The sequence below is a fragment of the Simochromis diagramma genome, unplaced genomic scaffold (genome assembly GCF_900408965.1).
Source record: "Simochromis diagramma unplaced genomic scaffold, fSimDia1.1 OVJJ01000302.1, whole genome shotgun sequence".
In the NCBI taxonomy this organism is placed as follows: Eukaryota; Metazoa; Chordata; class Actinopteri; order Cichliformes; family Cichlidae; genus Simochromis; species Simochromis diagramma.
The window spans coordinates 396,163-418,758 of record NW_024386792.1 but is presented as its reverse complement, the minus strand read 5'-3'; the positions used below and the strand labels follow the sequence as shown (position 1 = coordinate 418,758).

The window sequence follows — 22,596 nt, the reverse complement described above, 5'->3', positions numbered from 1 at the left end:
CCTCAGCTTTATTGAAGCGGTGTGGGATAATCTTAACAGAGAACAGAACAAAAGGCAGCCAACATTCAAAATAAGAGCTTTGATTGTCCCTGTAAAAGCCTGGAGAACTATTCCTGGAGACTACTGATAGAAATGAGAAGAAAGCTACGAGTTCAGGCTATTTTGCCTTCCATACTGTATTTCCATGTATATTTTCAGATGTTTCCAAATCTATAGGTGTGAATGTGTGAATAATTGTCTGACTGTATGTGTTAGCCCTGCAGCAGGTTGGCAACCTGTCTAAGGTGTACTCCACCTCTTATCCTATAACAGCTGGGACAGGCTCCAGCCCCTACCCCCCTGTGACCCTGAAGTGGAAAAGAATGGATGGATGGATAGTCATAGAGCTTATTTTTGTGAGGATACAAAAGAACATGGAAAAAGATGACTGGCTTTTTGTAAATGGAGCTTAGGCAAACCCAACTTAGGGGACTGGCCCACAAAAAGAAAATGTCTATAGGACCACTCTCAGCCCCAAAAAACAGGGTTAGAAGAAGTTTCAGAATTTCTTGCAAAGATTCCATCCATCTTCATCCGCTTTATCCGAGGCCGGGTCGCGGGGGCAGCAGCCTAAGCAAAGAGGCCCAGAGGTGAATTCCTCTGTCAGTTACAAGGACTGTGAAAGGTTATCTCTGGGCCAAAAGCACATAATAAAGAAAATGAAGACATTGAAATAGGATTACAAGACAATAAAGCATCAAAACAGGAAGATACCACCTGATGGTTGGCCATTACATCGCCTCAGAGTTCCTATTAGCCCTGCTAATGCAGACAGTAGAAATGCCAGGAAGGTTCCTGGTTCTCTGGATCTGTTTAGTCTAAAAGTGGCTAATGAATAATTGTGTTTTATTTTTCTTAAACTTCATGTTTAACACTTTAAAGATGAATTCGTTAGTGGCAGACAGAAGAACTGACACAACCCAGACAAGTAGAAAAATGTAACCTTTACTTATTTACAGATTGTACAGAGGTACTGAGTGACAAGGTAGTATTTACAACACAACTAGTAGCTTAGAAACCCCTGAACTTATACACAAGTGAGATACACGGCAGGGAGACCCACAGGACTACACACCAACACACTCTGTCCACCTAGTACAGTGTATGTGTGTTTGTGTGTGAACACCTGGGCCAAACTGAGATCTGTACTGAGCCCTGGGAACACTAAGCGTGCTCCTCAATAGCGGCTATGTGGGAGCCAGCCGGGTGCCTTACCGCTGACATCATGGGGCCAGGAGCCAGGAAGTGTAACCATCCAGGCCTCTGACCAAGACATGGAAGGGTACGTGTTGGTTCGTGTAGTCCAGTAGGTCTAACTCAGGGAGAACTTAGGTGTTGCAGCAAAATATGTACCACCAGAAACACGAGCACGTCATGCAATTTGAAAAATCTGAAAGTAAAACCAAAAGGTTGGTGTAAAAACCTGTGATGGTGGACATACAAAAACGCATACCTCATGCTCGCTTAATCACAACGGTACAGACGCAACATGTGTGTGTGTGTGTGTGCCTAGCTGTATTTGTGTTGTATGAGTAAGAGCCAGGTCAGAAGGTTACGTGTGGGACGAAGGGAAGAGAGTCCAGAAAAGCACACACACATACACACACACCACAAACAACCTGTAAATACACACATCCTCTGTCTTATATAAATGCCTGCACGGTGTAAAACACACACGCACACAGACACACTCACACTCGCTCACAGGTAAAACAGCACAGACTTGTAGTGGAACTACGTGGGTGGGAGGGGGTTTTTGTATTAACCACACAGGCTGGACGATCATTATTCATTGAGTGTGAATCAGATGACCCAGCTACGTGCAGCTAGTTAACAGGCATAGTTAACTAGTCATTAACCCAGCAGTGACGACTGTACAGTGAGGTCCCAACCAGCAACACACCAGAGGGGAAAAATAAAGAAATAAATGAAAAAAAACACAAAAAAACAAAAGCAAACAAAATCACGATAATCTAAACCATGCCAGTCTTTTTTTGTTTTTAAGAAGCAGAATTAAAAAGCCACGTTGTTATTGAAATGAATTCAACACTTAATACCATTCAAATCAAACAAATGAAATCAGTTTCTAACATTTAAAACAAAGATTTTCTCTGTACAGAAGTATAATATTGCAACCTGATATTGTGCATATAACTCACACATCAAACCTGTTAAGATTACCAAAAGAGGGGCAGCGTTCACCGTTCAAAGGTGCTGTTTTTTGTTCAAACTCTCTCGCATTCTTTGCAGCCAATATATATATTAGATATATGTGAGCGTGGTTTGCCTGTGTGTGTGCGCGCGTATGAGAGAGAGAATAGAGCATAGAAAGAAAGAGAATAGACAGACGCTCAGCTAATGGGATATCAAGTCCTTTTTCCATCAAAATCCTTGTGTTAAAAAATAAATTAATTAATAAATTTAAAAAACAAATCAGTGCCCTTACTCAGTAGATTATGGATTTCTAGAACACTCATACACACATTGCCAGCTTGTTGAGTGTGTCTGTGTGCGTGTGTGTGTCTGTGTGTGCGCGAGTGTTGCCTCTGTAACGAGTCACTTTGCAAACTCTCCGCGTTGCCACGTGACTCTCAGTGCTGAAACACAGCGCCGTGTTCTCGCCAACACAAGAGCCACACAAGTACCAGCTTACTCTGACGCGCGTCCAGGAGCATTCATTAGATGAGTAAATCTGCAACAGCGATACACTCAGCCTCTAAATTCACTACGGAGACATTAAAACCGGCTCCTTTGCTTGACATAGAAAGTTATTAGAAAAAAAGCACTGGGATCCTACGAGAGCCGAACGAGTTCTCACAGCTACTGATGTTAAGTGATTTCCAGCAAAATGTTGAGTTTTTTTTCTTTTTTCTTTTTTAAAAACACCACGACTGAACTTTAATCTTCTCATACTCGGTCTACTCTACAGGAGGAAGCAGGGGGAGTGAAAAAAGAGGAATCGAGGAGGAAACCTGGTTAAGGAGAGGGATGGAGGAAAAGGATCAGTGGGAGGGGGCAGGGCGAGGGGATGGAGCGCGGGTAAAAGTTCAAAAAGAAGAGAAAGATTTCAAGTTTGTGTTGTGTATACTGTATGCATGATGCTGTACCCCATTATCTAACACTGTAAAACGTCCGACCTCACAATGGAACGGTGCCCTAAACCCCAATGCCAAAGAAGAAATTAAGAGAAAAGAAAAAACATCTATTCAGCGAATGACTGAGAATATTCATATTTTTCAGTATAAAAGTGTTTTTGGTCAAACGTCTTGTGTAGGTGGCAGGGTATAAAATCTACAAAGTGCACAAAATGAAGCTATCTTGTAGCCTCGACACACACACCCAACCCTACACTACTATCCTAGACTACTGCGTATGTGTATGTGTGTGTGTCTGCATGTATGGATGTGTGCATATATGACCCTGTATAGGAGTTTAACTGTAACACAGGGCAGTAGGAAGCATGCAGTATGACCTGAAGGCTAGCTAAGAGAGGAAGCAAGGATGCTATACTGTATGTCTCTAGATCGATAAAACACTAGAACACACACCCTCATCCTGAGAGGCTTTTAACTGGTGGCCGCGTTCGGACCACTTTTTGGAATGTTCAATTATCTGACATCAACAGTGACAAACAGTCTGTGGTTCCCCCCCCCCCCGTAACAACAGACAGCACGTGTGTGTTCGAGTGTTTGTACGTCTGCGGGCGGGCGCCGATACACTTCTCAGACCTGTTTCCTGACCAGCTGCCCGCTGCCCGGTCTGTTACATAGATAGTGGTTTCCATTCAAGTCAAGGATTACTCTAAGTGAAGTTTACTACTCTTTAAGCCATGCTGGCAGTGCAGTTTGGAGGCTCAGACAACATACGGGTTGACTGTAGAAATCATAGTGCAACAGGAGAGTCCTAGAGAGGGGGGTGGGTGTGTTTAGGTTAAATATGCGTGTGTGTGTAATCTCAGAAAGAAAGGGGTTTCTTGTGTGTCTCCTTTATCTCCAAGAGGCTGGTGAGAGGGCGTGACAGGTCGGCTCGTCTTCCAAACACTTCATCACAAGTTCCCTTACGTCCCACTGCTGGCGTTAAGAAACCGTGTACAGTGTCCCTCGTATTCCACAGGATGTCGATCCATCTTGTCGGACAAATTGTCAGTTCGTGCCTTGTTGCCCGCGGCTCGAGGCTGGTACACACACTGACACTCACACACACACACACACACACTCTCTTCATCTTGTATTGTGCCTCCAGCTGTCCCTGTGGCCCTCCCATCTCTGACCTATGGAGGGTGTGGTAAAGAAAACAATGATTTATTTACTCGCTGTTAACCTTTTTAGTCCCGAGCTTCCCGCTTTTCACCCATGTGTGCGTGTCTGTCTGTGTGTGTGTTTCTTGTGCATGTGCTTAGAATCAGAGCTGCCTCGTCCGGTCACACACACCTCTTTCTTTGCGTGCGTGCGTGTTAGTGTGTTTCAGTGAGATTTTTAGTGTGCTGTGTGTGACTCTCAGACGTCAGACTCGATGCTGGGCATGCGGCGGTAGAGCCGGGGTCGGTTGCCGCCCGCGCTCGAGGCTCGCGGCGCTGTCACATAGCTCATTGGCTGCGAGGCAGCAGGTGGGACCATGTAGGCCACAACGGGAGGCTCCTGCGGAGGGTAGAACACCTGTTGGTCGACCTGGCCGCCATGCTGGTTGAAGTGATGGTTGCCATGGTTACCCAGGGTAAGTGACACAGGCATTCGCTGCTTATAGAGCTCATGGGCGGAATTTCTCTGTGGCATTCGTGTTGTAGCCTGGGAGGCAGGATCGCGTTGTGCCGTGCCCGGCGCCGACTGTAGGAAGGGGTTGTGGGATGGGCGGTCGGGGAAGAGGCTCTTCGAGCGCCGCGGCAGAGGCATCGGGGTGTCCAAACTGTGGTGGTGGGAGGGTGAGGGAGAGGGGGGGCTGCGGCTGCTCAGCGGACGATCAGAGCGCATTGTGAGAACATTAGCATAGGCCCCCTCATCCAGGGTCAGCTCCCTCTCCCTATCTCTGTCAGGCAGACTCAGCCCCCGCATGTGGGGGTGGGCCTGCGACTGCCGCTCGGGAATGCCGTCCGGAAGCACATTCTCGTAAGAGTGCTGGCGACTCAGCTGGAGGTGCTGGGCCGAGGAGGAGGTGGGGAGAGGGGACGGGGAGGAAGGGGTGGGCTCAAAGTGGCTGACAAGCCCGTCCCCCTCACCCACCAGGCCCAGCTCGCTCTGGGGAAGGTAGTGCGTGAACATGTCCGCGCTGTGTGGGTGAGGGTGTGAGTGGGAGTAGTGCGAGTGCAGGTGGTCTTCACTGATGTCATACAAATTCCCCAGGTGGGCGCAGGCATCGCAGCGAGCTTGTGGCGAGCGAACAGTGTAGAGGCCAGAGTAACCGCTCAGCTTGGTGAGGCAGGAGCGACAGTGGCCGGGCCTGACACTTTGCGTCCCTGGACCTGCGCTTGGAGCTTCGAATGAACCTCCGACCTTCTCTTTCACACTAGAGGGAGAGAAGACGCAGCTGATTATACACAAAGAGACAAAACAAGCACCTTAAACGGGGCTTTATGTGCGATTAATGCTAAATAAAATACCTGCTGTGAGTGTAGGTGCTGTATTTCTTATCCTTCAGAGAGTGCAGGTCGGCCTCAGCGCTGTGACTGTGGTGTAGGAGGCTGGCGCTCAGCTGCAAAATGGGTGCGTCTGACTGGTGTGAGAGTGTGTGCGGGTATGTGCTGTCAGGTGGAAACAGGTCAGGGGGGTAAGGGTGCTCATCACTTCCCCCCTGGCTGTCTCGCTGGTATGGGGGAGCGGACTGGAGACTGGCCTGGTCTGAATCAATGGAGTAGATCTTGGATGCTCCACCTCCACCGCCTGCTCCTCCACCGCCCCCACCCCTCTTCCTCAGTTGATTGATTGGCTTAAATCCGCCCCTTGCTGCCATGGAGTCAGAATCTTTGTGTGACGGTGGCCGACTGGAGCACTCCGAGAGGTCCGAGTGCTGTGGGTCCTCGGGTAGGTAGCGCTGGCTCTTCATTTGTGGCGGTCCGGGCCCAGATGCAGGGGTGGGGCTGTGGCCTGGAGATACGACGCTCGGCTGAGTCTTCAGGGTCTCGACACTTTTCTTCCACAAGGCTCGGGGCTTTGATGCAGTGAGGCCCGCCCCGGTGAGGCGGGTCTGGCCGTTGTCATCTGTGATTGACAGCTGGGGCTTGTTGGGGCTGGTCTGGTGGGGTGGAGCTTTTTGTTGCCCAGGAAATGGCGCAGCATTATTGAGGAGGTTTTTGTGCCTCCCGGACAATGACAGGAAGCCCTGTGGACCCGCAGCGTTGCTATAGAGACCAGGACCCTTCTGAGGCAGAGTATGGAGGGAGTTACCTAGGAGACAAGGAGAGATGCACCTTAGACAGAAGATACAAAAGATGGACGATTGGTTGGATGCTCAGCCAGGTCAGCTGATACATCATCTACTGCCTCGACATGCAATGTGTGGCATCTAATGTATTTCTAATCACGAGGAACGCGTGGACATGACAGTCAGCAAGGTGAAAGTAGTCACCTTTACTCACGCATACACACAATGTAAAGAAAAGACAGCTGCTATGTGAACGATCTTATTACAGGTGACACGGCTTCCTGATTTGCGCTGGCGCAATATATTAGTTTTGAGCTCAGAGCTCAGAAAATACAGTTAGTAGAACCCCTCTATGGTTTAGAAATGCCCTTGTTCTTCCAATTAAAGCTTTTATTTAATATAACATGAACCTGATCAGAAGATCTGCAAATGATGATTAATGATTCATGACATCATCATAAATTATGATTCATTTTTAACTGAATAACTGTGTAGGAAAACAGAGGCCCGTTGCCAGTAACAGTGTGTGAATTGCTTATTGCGGTGCCTAATGCAAGTTTATTAAGTTAGACAGCAAACTGATCGTGTTAGCCCGGCTGAAAACTGTTGATTTAAGAAGCAATAAATTGGATCAGTCATCGGTTCGTCTCCAAATGCCCCCCAAACAAGAACACTTTCTTCTGAAACTTGTCTACACCAGGCCATATAACAGTCGGTTTCACTCTTCAAAACCAGCACATAAACGCTTGGATGATTCTTTCAGTTGACGACCTTTAAGGCACCTCAACCGCTCATTGTTATTTATCATCAATGATTCCAACAACCACTAACAACATCTAACCAATTCCATTTAAAATGATAAAATAGACTTGTCTTTAAGAAGTAAGGACATTTTCAAGTGACCCTCTGAGTGTACTGAGTACCTTTCCCTGACATCATGTCTATGATGCTGGGCTGCACAACGACTGTGTTGCGTTTGGGAGAAGGCAAAGCGATGGACTTGGCAGACTTGAGCAGGTGCAGCATGTTGGCTTGAGGACTGAAGTCCAGCTCTGGTGCCTTCTTCTTCATATCTATATGAACGCCGTGGATACAGCTCCATATACCCTGAGAGGAGACGAGGAGAGGAAATTAATGGAAGAAAAGGAAAGGAAATGAGAGCCGGAGAGGAGGGAGATAGGAGAGATAATAGAGAGTTAGTGTAATTCACAACCCAGTGACTTCACAAAAAAAGTTCAGACAATCCCCGAGACTAATTTCCTTGTGAGGTAAATTAGCAGAGACCTCTGCATCCTCTCTCCAGTGCGTTTACTGCAAACCTTAACCTCATTTTGTTTTTGTAATGTGGCTAGAAGAGATAATCACCACTTTTTTAGATGAACTGCTTTCTGAGGCGCCTAGAAAATTAAATTTAGGTGATGATGTCACTGGAGGGGGCCTTTGAGTGCAAGGAGATGTTCTTCCTAGAGCCACTTAACCTCCAGCATCGCTGCTCTAACAGCATGTGCACGCCAAGAAACACACACAGTCACACAGACACACACACACACACAGGACTCTTTTTGTAAAACACTTAATGTGTGAAATGCTGCTCGTCTGGAATAAAAGCCCTGCCTAACACAGAGACATGACATATGAATAATGAAATAGTGGTCTGTCCGTGTGTGCCCATTTTGTTTTTTGGGTGTGTATTTGTGTGTGCGTGTGCATATATCAATGTGTACCCCTGTTTGGTCAAGCCTGTCCCTCATCTCACTCCACCTGCGAATGTGTTGCCATTTTTAGAAGAGAGCCAGCGACACACCGAACGTCAGAATATTCTATATTGGATGCCATCAGCCTATCAGCAAACAGGATGACATTTAGCAGTGGTGAAACTGGGAGAATATCTTTGTTCTTTCACTATATGTTTTAACTTTCACGTGTGAGAGAGAAGGGCGTTGTGTGTATGTAAATGAACTCGCGTCCTCTTAGTTGTCTGATTCCTCTATCCTGTCGTCCGTGCGCGCAGCAGTAAATTCATCTCTGCCTCAGCTGGGCTCCATTATCACACTGCCCCTCCTTCCTTTTTAATCACACACACGTGCAAAAACATTATTGTATCCTAACAGTAACAACTGTTTGTGTTTGAGACAGTTTCAGACAGCTGAATCACAGCAACACACACAGGCCCGTAGATTTATGTGAGTTTCTGATTCATCTGATTCATCTGTTAGAAAAGTCCTTTCTGCACATCCCTGTGTGTATTTTCGATGCCCCGGAATAAGCATAAAGATTAGGCAAATTACAGAATGGATTAAAATTTGGATGCTTTGTTTGAGAGGAAATTTTTCACAACAAGACAGCAGCAAACTAATCATTTCTTAAAATTTACTGTGCTGTTTGAATTATTGCTCTTAGGCACCACAAATGCTCTCCACCGGCCCTCACAGCCGCAATAATGTGCTGAGTTGTTTTTCTCTGTTATTTCTCTGCTTCGGCCTGAAATAATCTACAAATATAGTTATGTTTGTTTCTCTTGCAGATTCTCTGTATGTTTAGCCCGCTCTTTCTCTTTATCGGATTTTCTTTGAGAGAACTCTGTTAGCCGGCTGTGCTGTTAAACATCAATAACATTATGAGACACTCACAGCCCTCATCCCATTATTGATATAGGAAAATCCAGTGCTTTCTTGCAGTCTGAATGAGCATTGTACATCAGTTGTTATACCCTATAGGGCCCTGTTTTATCACTAAGTGCCATTCACTGCTATGAATTCTAACAGCAGCTATCTATTCCTCAGTCACACTAGAGTAAAAGAGGACGGAGACATCCTTGTGACTTGGAAAACTGATGATTGCATTGCATTGAATATTTTCACATTTGGCAGCCAACTGCACATAGTTGAGGTGACCAACTCGTCAAAGTCTGTTTGAACTGACTGTGAATGGTTGCAGACTCGGCCCCTGTCTGTGAAACAATCAAAGGCAACAAGACTGCAAGTCCATGCTTCAAAAATGCTGGCAATGCTCCAGTGTGACTGAAGCATTAAAGTCCTGCGTGAGATTTTGAAAACTAGGAACCAAAACTTCCTGCTGTGAAAATGTGGGTTCCTGTGCACGCTTCCAGGTGTGTGATGATTTCCTCTTTCTTACCCTGCTGATAGTGAAGAGAATGCCCGGCCTTCCAGAGCAGACACCAGTGAAGCAGTATCTCAGTCTCCAGTAGAAAAGGTGCTCCGAGATGAAGGTGAGGATGGAGAGGCCCATGGCCGTGGCCAGCATGTAGAAGACCCCTGCCATGTTGTCCACATCCAGCTGACTGGACATTACCTCATTCTTCTCATTGTGGCAGATCCCAGTCAGCCACTGAGCTTCCAGCTCCTCCATCTCACCTGTTGCAAAGATGAATGTGAAGGGTTAACACTGGAGGGGAAAAAAGAACAACGTGAGGAATGAAGGCAAAGGAATTCGAGACGTAAGGAGAAAAAGTGAACGAGGTGATGGGTGGCAGAGGGCAAGAAAGGGATGTGGTGGGAAAAGAGGCATATGAGGCGAGATGGGGAGAAGGGAGGAGGGGCGAGAGGTGAAGTGGTAAATAGATCGTAATGGAAAGGAGACAGGAGGCGGAGTGGAAAAAAGGGGTTGTAGGAGGAGGGCGAAGAATTGATAGTGATGGAGTGATAAGGAAAGATGGGAGGAATTATTATCAAACTGAGTGTGTCTGAGAACGTGTGTGCTTGAGCACGAGGGTGTTTGCCCTGAATAAAATGGCCGCGTGTGAAGCGAAGCGCTTTAGTGGTTTCAGCAGTTTGATTTCTGTCCGACTGATTCTCTTTCTTCCATTCGCACCATCTCACAGCTTATTATACAGAACAATCTGGAGGAGTAAACATAACAGGACACGGTGGGCACACACACACACACACACACACACACACGCATGCGCGCACACAAACCCGGAGAGTAATGATGATGAAATGGTGTGTTAAGACTAGCCCTTGATAGCTTTCTGACAGAGGGAGGGAGGAGGGAGGCTGAGTGTTGGAGGGAGAGGGGTAAAGGAGGAGAAAGCTGAGCGATGGCACAACTGAGCAAAGTCCTCCAACAACTTAGAGACTTTCAATTTCAGTACAGTGTGTGACTGAGATGGCTCTCCACGGCTTACCGTCTCCTATGATGCTCAGTATGGCCAGGTCAACCAGGCGTTTCCAGTAGGATCCTTTCTGCAGGGCAATGCCATAACCTGTAGTGGCAAAGATATAACCGCTGCCGATGGTCACCAGCTTACACCCATCATCTCTCCCCGCCATGTAGTTCAACACCGCAGCATCATAGATGAAAGCATCCAGCTTCCTGTAAGTAGTATACAATATACTTATTAAGCACTAACAGATTAAAGCCAGAATATAAAACAACAATCAGGACCTGGAGCTCTGTTTGGGTGAAGTCCCATTAGGTGATCATTGTGTCCAAGTTAGATGAAAGTCTCACCAATAACGTTGGAAGAGTAATGCTTTTTGTGAATTGTGGGCAGATGATGGATGTCTCACAGTGGCAGACACCTCACTGTTCCTTTGGCCAGATGAGCTAAAAAAAGAGTTTACTAATACTTGTACAAACTTTTACTTCACCGACAGTCAAACTGGCTCAGTTTTTTACTGTGAACTAAATTATTAATAATAATATTTAATGTTATTAATTAAAATTGCAAGATTTTAAACGTGAGCCATTTTTACCTTCTGAAAGTGTTTGAGATCCACTGATTTAATACAAAGCTAAAGCCAGTTAGCTTTACATATTACAGAATGTGTAGTCTTTAGGCTTCCTTTTTTAAACTAATATTGTGCTAATTATTCAGCTTTTGATATCATTTGGTGTAGTGTTCATAACATTTGGTGGAGTCAGGACAGCTGTTTTTGCTCTAAGCTAACTGGCAGCTAGCTTAAACTCTTACATTTAGAAATCAAAGTGGCATCACTCTTGTTAAACAGTCAGAAAGAAAACGAATAAGGGTACTTCCAAAATGCTCAGTTGTACAATAGCTGTAACAATTGGTTAGTAGTAACTGAAGTTACTATTTTTATAGTTTTTGTATGAACTTTTGCCTTTTTCTCATAAAACCAAGAAAAACGTACCTCTCCAGGGACTAACCCCCCCCCATTTCAGTTAAAAACAAATACAAGAAGGAAAGATAATTTTGTGTAACTGATATTTTTCACATAAACAGGCTTGTACTCTTCAGTTTTTAGATCTTGTTTTTGCACTGACTCTATGGGCTGCTAGCTAAGAGGCCACAGTTTGTGTCTGATACTAGCCCAGATGTGAGCCTGATACATCTGAACTCAGCAAAGGAAAAAAATAGACAGAATAGAGCCTGATGAATGATTGACCAAATACAAGGCAACAAGGACCCTCTATCATCATCCCATATAACAGAAGAAGCCTGCACTTAACTTCATTTTGGTTTTATATAATAGAATGAGTATACCTTGGGGCTAGACATGTGCATAAATATAAGTTATACTTTGGATGTAAATGCGCATATACTGTATGAAATGAATACATGGGCGATCTGTTGTTGCTGAGAGTTGCTGCTCCACAGATAATTTTAAACTAATATTCACTTGTGTAACTGTGCACAGCACTGGAAAACAATATAAATTAATTAAAGGATAGAGAGCGTCCTGAATGTGCTTCACAGACCATTTCATGACTGGACTGAAATTTTAACTCAGACTCCCAAGTGTTTATATTTTTCTCTGTCAAAACAACATTTTTTTTGCCTAATAAGTTAGCAAAATACTGATGATGCTGCTGAATGTCTTCATTATACAGTTTTGATGCTGTATAAACAAAGCCTAGTGTATTAAAAAACAAACCTTATTTCTTTCATATGCAGTATCAATAAAGTAATTATTACGGAACAAGAAAACCAAAGAAATGAAAATTATTTCTGGAGAAAGATCAAAGCCTGCAAAACTAATGAACAAATAAGAGCACTGTAGCCATCCTTCTATTTAGTGTGTGTTTAGATGGAAGAATAAAGGTAGCAAACTCCAGAACAAATTACACTCTCCCTGTTTTGGCAGCTCGTTCTTTCCAGCAGCAACAAGACTCTATAATGAGCACTTGCAGACAATGTCAGTGACAGAAACACTCAGCACAGTTACTGCAGCATTTTAGCATAAGCTACTGTTTAGCCCCATGGGGTCGAGTTCCTGCATGATGCAATGACTCTTTTTGTGTTTGTTTTCACATGTTCTTAAGCATATGTGGTGTTTGCCAACAGAATGACCGCCTCAGGTATAAAGAATCTTTCCTTGATGTGAGTTGGCTTGACAAGTTAACAGTACCCGGTCTTGAGGCTGACTAGTGCATCCACAACGCCGGTCTGATGGTATTTGGTCATGTACTGATGCATATCTGGGTAGTTCTTCCTGATGTTGCGCTCGGTGCTCCCGTTCGGAACCGTCCCGAACCGAAATGGAGGGGAATAGGAGTACGGGCTCTGGAACTGCAGTGAGGAAAAATAAGTACAGCGAAATAGTGACATATTGTTCAAAGGGGGTAAAGACAGCGTGAGACAGGAGCACAAAGAGGGAAAGAGAAACTTTAAAACAGAAAGGCTCAGAGATGAAGAGCAGTGGTGAGAGACAGCAGGAAGACAAAGTAGGAGGGAAAAAATGGGGGGGGGGGGGGTTGAAAGTAGGAGTCGGAGCTAAAGTGTGAAAACGAAGGAGAGGGAGAGGAGAGAGGAGGAAGAGTGCAAAGTGACAAGAAGAGACAGAGGAGGAAGGAGGTGGGAGAGACAGTGGAGTGGACTCATCAGTCATCATCATTGTGTGTCCAGTCTAGCGTAAGACTGGCTGGGGTTCTGCTGACACTGCCAGCCCCTGGAAACTACACACACATACACACATACACATCCAAACACAAACACACATGGCTTTGATCTATGCAGCTTGTGTGTGTGTGTGTGTGTGTGTGTGTGTGTGTGTGTGTGTGTGTGTGTGTGTGTGTGTGTGTGTGTGTGTGTGCCTGTAGGTCTGCTGTGCTGGCAGTGTTAGTGTGGTGACAGCTACGGCCAGAGGGTTTGGGCTGTTGAAGCCCAAGGGCGCTCCCTAGAGAGTCCTGTCTGGCTGCAGGGCTGGCATCCATTACAAGAGCAACCCTGACTGTGAATGTGTGTGTGTGTGTGTGTGTGCGCGTGTGTTTTTACATGTCCATTTGTGTGTGTTTAACCCCACCTTCTTGTCAGAGAGTCCAGTGACTTGGTCCACAAACTCTTCTTGGATCATGAAAGCAGCCAGGTTGGCAGTATAGGAGGCCAGGAAGATGACAGCAAAGAAGGCCCACACCGAGACAATGAACTTACTGGTGGTGCCCCTCGGGTTCTGCACAGGCACAGAGTTGTTGAACACCAGACCCCACAGCAGCCATATGGCCTTACCAATGGTGAATGAGGGGCCATGTGGGTCTGTGAGAGAGACGGAGACAGGGACCAGGCAGGGGAGAAGAAGGAGCACCAATAAAGAAAAAGTGAAAAAAAAACGGGGAAAGGACCCGTGTACAAAACCTTAAACTCACAACATGAACTTCAAAAAGTTTGAACTTTGTGTAAAATGTAAATTAGAAAAATGATGCAATGACTTACAAGTCATTTCAACTACATTTAACTGAAAATGGTGCATGTTTCAAAAAGAAAATTAAGACAGGGGCAACAGAAGACTGTAAAGTTGTATAATGCTAAAGAAAATAAACCCAGCAGAACTTATGAGGGTTTTTGGTAACGTGAGTAGCTGTTTCTTAACATAAAAATACAAAGAAACTGGGGATTTTATTATCTACATATACAGTGTTATTGCTCTTAATTGGTTCTGTGAAGCACCTCTGGTTTTTAAATGTGCTATATAAATAAAATTGTATTGTATTTTATTATTAAATGATTACAGTAATGTGTGGTAATTCCTGTGCACGGGTTCAGAAATACTACAGAAAATCAAAATCTTGGTGAATACAGGTCATTGCTGCACTAACAGTAAGTTCAAACTCTTCAAGAAAAACACAATTTAAAGCTCAAGTTGAGGGAAAAATGGTCCTGTGGTCTGGGGGAATCAATATTTGAAATTCTTCATGGACAACTTAGAGATGTTGTGTGCTCTGGGCTAAAGAGGAGAGGGGCCATTCAGCTTGTTTTTTTTACTTACAGTTCAAAAGCTGCCATCTGATATTGTATATGGAGTGCTTTAATGCAAATGTGCACATCTGTGAAGGCACCATTAATCATGAATGATGCTAAATGATATATTATTTCATCAAAATAAAACCAAAATACTTTCTGTGAGTAATACTAGAGCATGACCGAGTCCGAGTGCTAAGCCTGGTCAGGCTTGCGGTCCAGAACAAACTGTCAACATATTTTACATGAAAAATACAACAAAGGAAATCCTGTTGAGCAAGGGAAACATTCTACTGTCAAAACAACAGCAACTGGTTGTTAACCCTTTTTCGAGTGAGAAACCAAACTTCAGTAAACATCCAAAATGGCCTCAACCCCCTCTCTGTGAAGTCGAAGAGCTTATATGTATTTCTCCCAGCCCCTCAACATCATGGCATCTAACCAGCCCAACCCTAACCCTAAGGTAACTAATATGGTAATTTCACTGACCTTGATTTGCAACAGAAAAATGAAAAACTAAAGAATTAAATACATTTTTGTAACGTCTTCTACGGCTGATATTTTTAACTTCCAAGTATTTAAATGAATTTAAAAAATAATAATAACAATAAGAATCAGAAAACCCTTGTTTTTTTCTTACACCCGACTGTGTTTTTGCACAGGTTCTTCTTCCACCTCCTTCTCCTCACCATCATGTGATGCTTAAAACAATACGTTTTTATAATTGGCAGCCTATTTTAGAATAGAGACATAATTTGTAAATGAAGGAAAAAGTGCTTTATAATTTAATAGAATCAGGGGGATGATTTTTGTAAAAATGCACTCAACCTGAGCATTTTTCAATGTCACTGTGAAGAACAAGCATTTTCTTGGGTTTTAAAAAAAAGAAATAGTGGAAAAAGTTTTTGGCCAATCAAATCAAAGTCTCAAACAAATTTGTCCACTAACTGATCTAATTTCCAATTTGGTGGGTTGAGCCAAACCCAAATGAATGTTTTTCAGATTAATATGTTTCAGAGGAAAAGACAAAAAAGAAGATGAAAAAAAGCAAAAGAGGTAATCAGATTTCCAAATTGTGGCTTCAATCAAATCTAAATGGATCTAAATGTTCAGGTTAAAAATCTAGTTACAAAGTTTTAAACCAAGCACTCATTGTTCAATCAGTGGGAGGTGAAAAAAACAGCAAGCTAAACACAATGTATAGATTTCCTGAACTTTCAGAAGTGCTGAGTGGAAAATCAAAGGAAAAAACATTAACTTGCTACTTCTGGATCGGCCTTTAGCTGATTTAAATGTTAAATTAAGTCACAACATTTTATACAACATTAATCTCCAATTCAGAGCCGACAGGGAAGCTCCAAGTTTTGGTTTTTGATGACGCCTCAGATTACAGGTTTGGTAGTTCTGGGAGAGAAATGCTAATGCTCTGTAGCATTACCTGAACTGTCTGAAGTCAAGTGATAATAGGTCACTTCTTTTGCTTCAGGGCTTCTTGCTCCTGGGAAAAACGATTGGTGTGATATTCTTTGTGTGTGTGTGTGTGTGTGTGTGTGTGTGTGTAAGTCTACCTTTGCCTTGGGCCAAGTTGCGGTTGAAGCCCAGCGGACTGACAAACTCAAAGAGGAAGACGGCGATGGCTGTGACAATGAGCAGCATCACAAACATCATCACCCAAACCGATGCACTGAAGGGCTCTGAGAGGAAGGAGAAGGAGAGAGAGAGGGAGCAGAAAGAGTTAAAGGCAAATCGAGTACAGACAGCGAGATATCGTGGAGGAGCAGGAGTGAGGGACGTAGAGGGAAAGTGGAGGCAGACAGACTCGCGGAAATAAAAGAAGAGGCGCACACACACAAAAAAACAGGGATGAGAGGGGAGATAAAGTGAGGAAATGATGATAGAGAAGAAACAGAGAGGGGAAAAAGGGATACAGATGGAGTGAGAGAGGAGGGAAGGAGAGGGAGAGTTAGTCACAGAGAGTTTGACGGAGCACATTTCCATATTTCTCATTATTCCCTTGGATGAGAGCTGAGAGAGAGGGAGAGGCCTGGGGCGGGGGAGATGGTAGAGGAAAGGGTTAGAGAGAGAGAAAGGGAGAGAGAGGGAGAGAGAGAGGGGGAGAGAGAGAGGAACCAAGCCCAGAGTGATCTGCTGTGCCCTGCTGTGGGCATGTGTATGTGATCTATTTGTGTGTTTGGTGTGTAGCAGGGCAGGAGTTCAGAGAGCGGGATGAGTGCCAGAGACATTGAACCCAGACAAATTGTATGTGAGTGTGTGTGTGTGTGTGTCACTGCATGTGTAAGTATGCGACTGCCAGGGTTAGCCAACCCTGAGAGATTGTGCGCTGAGGTGCCTCTAATATGAGTGCGAGATACTGAACCGTCACTGATACCCTGGCGCAGGCTCAACACACACACATTTGCTTAAACACACACACATGCATACATGCACGCAATCATACAATAAGCTTTAACATAAATACACGCACAAAGCATTCACCCCTTAACATACATACGGCCACAGCACCTTCGTTCTCCACACATCCTTGTCTCACTACACAAACGTCCCAATATATAAATATATATAAATATATATGTATGTATATATAATATCGCAAAAATGTCTTGTTTTTGTTTTTCTCCCAGCACACACACACGTGCATACTGACACATGGCTTGATACGCTGGGACCAACACACGCATGGTCCAATACATCCCCTCGCTCCCTGCCTCGCTCCAATGACAATACAAGACATTAGGCAACCACAGAGGAGCGCTTCAATTCCTAGTCGTCTGAACAACTGGAGAGGAGGAGAAGGCAGGGGAGAGGAAAGGGGGGAGGGGTGTATCAAGAGTGCTTTGTCTGAGCTGACTTTTCAAAAAACAGCTGGCACGCTCCACTTCCTCTGCTCTGGTAGAAATATTAATGTGCTTAGGGTGTTGAGGCTCAGATAAAGTCAAGAGTACAAGTGGAATTTGGCCAGCATATACTGTCTGAATAAAATATTCCATTTTATGTGCAAGACTTCGCCAACATGTAAGCACCTCCCCTTTTCTCTGCCCCCAGTAGTCAACTGAGTTGGGGGACCGCCAGAGAATAAAAGAAAAAAAAAAGGGGGTCGAGTTAAAAAGAGAGCGATGGATTTACCGAGGAAGGCTGAAGGCGAGACGGTCCCGTTGCTGCGTGACACCATGACGCTGATGCCAGTCTCCACAAAGGGCACAGAGAAGTCAATGACCTCCGACCTCTCCTCGTTAATGGTCAACGAGCCAACGGCCATCTCTGCCTTTTTATACACCACCTAGCAACCAGAGAGAGAGAGAAGCACTGTTATACCGAGAGCATGACTTACTGCCTACACTGTCAGAAATAAATACAGTGAGCTCTGTAAATATTTGGACAACATCACACAGTTTCACTCTGACTTTTTCCTGCTTTTTATTTTGGATGTGAAATATCACATTGTATCACAGGGTATAACTCGGAATGTCAGTCGTAGTTGGAGGGCAGCTCCAGCCAATCCAATGAAAAGTGAAAGTACAGCTGTCTTTTTCATTGTGCCACCATTTGTAAATGTCTCAGTGTATTGTGACAGAGGGACATTCTGCTCATAAAGATGTCTTTTTTAGTAGGAAATAAAATATTATGCTTTTCTTTTTCAAATGTAATTGTTGAAAGGCTTCTAGTGGTCTGATCCGTGAACAATCTGTGGATCGTAATGTCAGGTTTCATTATCTCTGGTGTAAATTTCAGTTTAAAGGTTTCCCTGTGGCAGCGTTTAGGTTTAATATGATTTGTGGCTGAATAAATCATTTCCAGATAAGATAATTGATAGGAATTGGGTAAGACTGATGGTGTCCTGTCCCCTTTTTAAATCAGGACCCACGGACATAACTGTTCAGTGAACAGAAACAAGCGGCTGGGCAGTTGTTGCATTTCTGTTACACTTTGAAGCTAATCAAAACAGATTAAAGAGTACCTCCCAGTGCTGTGTTTTGAGATCTGAGAGTGCAAACTGTAGGTTTGAGAGCAAAGCTGATATTCTATGTTTTTCATATTGATAACAAACTATGTGAAACAACCAGAAACATTGAACTGATCCAACTAATCGCATTGTTTTTATAGCCAAAGTCTAAAACATGCCTCGGTGCCCCCAGGGCTCCATCGTTGTCCTTAAAGTAATAAAAAGAAGTCATTAGAATTACAAGTTCCCTCATTAGAATTAACACAGGCACTGCAGTTTATTTCAAGTTCATCCCACTTAAACAGTATTGCTCTTGTACTGAGACATTAATTAATTTAATTAAAAAAAACAATTGCGATTACTGAGCCTCTTTAAAAAAAAACCATTAGCAATCCATTTTTTAAGAATCACTTTTATCGGTATTAAAGGAAATGAAAGTGGGAAAAATGCCCCCCCCCTCTTATGGCTTATTCATTTTTACTTTGCTAAATATTATTGTTTAACTGGCCCCTTGCCTCTCAGCCCATTCACGTTTCTGGGACCATCAATTAATACTCATTTGGCCAAACTAGCATGGCTCATTTACCCACGATGCCCTGACAGACCGGTTTATGGTTAGTGAGATAGGTCTGTCACCCCTAACTTGTCATTTGGCAACAAGTGTCATTACTAATGTGAAGAAGCATATTTTACACTGCATCTTTTAATAAACATAACTAAATGTGGGTATTTGGGAGTCTCGTTTGGTGCCAGCAGAAAGTGAAAATAAGCCAAATTAAATACAAAACACAAAGGTCCCAAGTGTCCAACCTTGAAGCAGATGGCCTATAGCAGCAGAAGACCACACACAGGATCTGAGGCTACAATTCGCACAGGCATACCAACATTTTCCTGGTCTTATCAGTCTGGATTTCTAATGTGATTTTTGGAAGTAAAGGTCAACAACATGAAACCATGGATCCATCCTGTCTTCTGATGGCTGCTTCAGGATAATGCGCCATGTCACAAAGCTCAGATCAACTCAAACTGGTTTCTTGAACATGACAATGAGATCAGTGTACTCAAATGGCCTCAACAGTTGACAGATTTCAAAACAACAGAGCACCTTTAGGATGTGCTGAAATGCGATTTTCACATCTTAGACAATCAAAATCAGCGAGCAATGTTTCGAGCGGCTTGCTAAAACTGCTCCATGAAGAATTTCGGTAGTTCTGAAGGCAAAAGGGAATCCAACCCAGTGCTGGCAAACTGTAACTAGCTGTAACTAGCTACTAAGTGAAAACGTGGGCATTGTTGGTTTCTAAAGGCAGCCAATATATCTGTGTGCCAGTATGTGAAGGAACCAACTCTAAACGACATCTTGTGTGTAATTAGGAAACGCAGGTGGCATCTCACAGAACATCATTATATTACGCCCGGAGAGAGAACAGGTTTCATTTTGCAAAAGTAGCCCGGCAGCGTAAGCATAAAAAAACAGCACTATGTCACTGCTATACTTAAAGTTCTATTTCATATCATTGTTAATTGAAATGCTTGCACAGAAAGTCAGACTCACAGAATATACATTCATTTATTAAGACAGAGACAGGCAGTACCTCTCCAACCATGCCATTCCAGACGTTGTTGATCTTCTTTCCGTGTTTCCCGTTGGTGACCAGGTAGAGATCATAGGTAAACTTCACATTCCTGGCTATCTTCTTGAGAATGTCAATGCAGAAACCCTTGCAGCACTGCTTAATATAAGCGCCTCCTGATGTGCTGTTACTGCAACAAGCATATGCACAAACAGAATTAGGTCATTTTTTATATCAGAGGACATTTGAGTGTTATGTGTGTAACTGTGCGAGCTGCCTGCTCGCTCCACATCTGGTGGTTCCATCAAACTGTAAAACTAGAATTATGACACTACTAAAGGGTAGAGAGAGCTTTCAGTCTGTGTGTGAGGGACTGTGTGTTTCCCTTAGTGCCAGCTACCCAAACCAGATGAAAACACAGGGGTGCCGAGCATAAGCTACTGGGCTTTATATAGAGCCAGGCTCTACAGAACAACCAACCCACATAATTAAAATATCAGCTGTCCTTTCCTCATCTGTCTTCTGTGTCCTTTTCGCTCTGCCTCCTCGGTGTTTCTCAGCTTTCGTCTGTAGGAAGATGCTGCCCCAAAAACTCCGCAGCCGCACACATAGGATGCACAGAATTCGAGCCGGTGTTTAAGTAAACTTTTCTGACAGCCGTCCCCGAGGACCTCAGAGCAGTGAACTAAACTGCATTGTTGGATCAAATGATTCTCATAATCTATTAAACCCTACCAGCATTTTCAAAAGCATTTCCATGAAAAGTTAATTCCGTTCCCATGTCAGCAATCTTTGATGTAGCGTACTGTATGCGGATGGGAGCAGCAGCTCTGTGACCTTTTCACTTGCCTTTTTCGCTGACTCCAATTCAGGAGAAAGTTCATGAAGAACTGAGGGATTCACGCGCACAGAACACCGAGAACGACTGTCAAAGACACGACACATCAAAGGATTAACAGATCCTTTAACTGCAGTCGACTGTATCTGCGGCGCATCATTACTGCGTGTACGAGAGAGACAGAAAGAGCCAGAGCAAGCATCGTATACGTACGCGTGAGTGAGTCTGAGTATGTAAAATCTCAATGTCGCAGGTGTTCTAATGCACACATACTGTATGCATTAGTTTTTCCCAGCTGGGCTCTCTCTGAACATGCAAACACACAGACACATATACACACACCAACAGGCTGTCTGAGGTTCACATATAGTACATCTCTTTGATTATTTTCATAACAACAAACAGATGCAAATGATATGGAAGTAGTGACTGTATAAATGTAGCAGCTGTAGGGGGTTAGATACTGTATACAGATGTATGGACATCTGCACATGAAGTGCTGCACATAAACATGACAATTGTAGAAGAAACTTGTCTTTTTACCTCAGATTTTAGAGCAATCCCCTCTAGCGGATGACTGGTTAAGGTCACAAGTTAAGCTCTGTATGAGAGGTGATTCAGATGTCTAATAGTCCTTGCCTGCAGTGCTGATAATCTCAGAGGTTGTTATGATGCATCCATTTCTCTGAGGCATCTCCCGTCTGCCTTCTTTGAGTTCTACAGATGCAAAACCTTTAATATGGTGGCTTCCGGCTGTTAAAGAAATCTTCAAAGAAAGTAATTACCGGTGAGTTTTTGCACTTCCCCTGTGGTTAGCAGTGACAGTCCTATCCTATCCTATCTATGCTAACCCACGCTAATGACTATCCTGAACAATTTCAACTATTTTCTGCTGTCTGGATGAACCGACGCATTGATGACACAGAATGCTTCAGAAAAGAGATGTTAGTTGAACATTAGGGCTGTGTTGTGGTTAATGAAAGCACACATATGGTACTCAATAAGTGACAAAATTAATCTCAGTCGATTATAATGCATATTTAGGGGCTCCAAACTGGACATCCAAAATGTGCAAATGAGCAAAAAAGAAAAGCTGCCTTATCTTGTCACGGAGAGCCACTGGTCGAGGTGTCCATTTGTAAAGTAGATAAATGGAGCAAATCCAAGAGGAGTTTAATTGAGAAAGTTCTACTTTCACTGTATATCTGAAAAATATCTTCTTTTTGTTTATACATTCAAGACGGCATGCGACATATTTCAGCCTCTACAATAATGCCTTTTAAGTTCTTTCAAAGAGAAGAGTCCTCAGTATTGTTTGACATGCCGCTGCTGAAAAAAGGCTCAAAAGCTCTCTGCTGGGCTGACTTAAAAACAAATGTCATGTACGTTAAAACACATTGAACTGATATGACATCTGAGGAATCTATATTTGATGTTATTAAAGGCCTATTATCAAAAATATCTTTTCATCATTTTCATCTTAAATCAACTGAAAAATTATCAATTTGTTGCAACACAAATGACATGCAGTGCAGAACAAACATCAATCAATGAGGTGGACAGTAACAGTAAAAGTGTACTATGTTGTCATATATATATACAAATAAAATAATCACATTAAATGAAGTAGCATGGCAAAGCCTGTGTGAATTTGTGATACTGTTGTCAA

General features: G+C 43.6%; 1 protein-coding gene across 2 annotated transcripts in view; it reads right to left on the bottom strand.

Moving 5' to 3' along the window:
• Positions 1-2,036: 2,036 nt before the first annotated feature.
• Positions 2,037-22,596, bottom strand: part of grin2ab (glutamate receptor, ionotropic, N-methyl D-aspartate 2A, b) — a 114,239-nt gene continuing 93,679 nt past the window's right edge. For both annotated transcript variants that reach the window (XM_040023659.1, XM_040023660.1), the window contains exons 11-20: positions 20,111-20,279; positions 17,699-17,852; positions 16,123-16,248; positions 13,623-13,852; positions 12,729-12,889; positions 10,541-10,728; positions 9,529-9,767; positions 7,317-7,500; positions 5,633-6,416; positions 2,037-5,538 (exon numbers count right to left, since the gene is read on the bottom strand). In XM_040023659.1, coding sequence (XP_039879593.1) covers positions 4,536-5,538; positions 5,633-6,416; positions 7,317-7,500; positions 9,529-9,767; positions 10,541-10,728; positions 12,729-12,889; positions 13,623-13,852; positions 16,123-16,248; positions 17,699-17,852; positions 20,111-20,279 — 3,238 coding nt within the window. In that variant the 3' untranslated portion in view covers positions 2,037-4,535. The remainder of the gene's footprint in view (positions 5,539-5,632; positions 6,417-7,316; positions 7,501-9,528; positions 9,768-10,540; positions 10,729-12,728; positions 12,890-13,622; positions 13,853-16,122; positions 16,249-17,698; positions 17,853-20,110; positions 20,280-22,596) is intronic.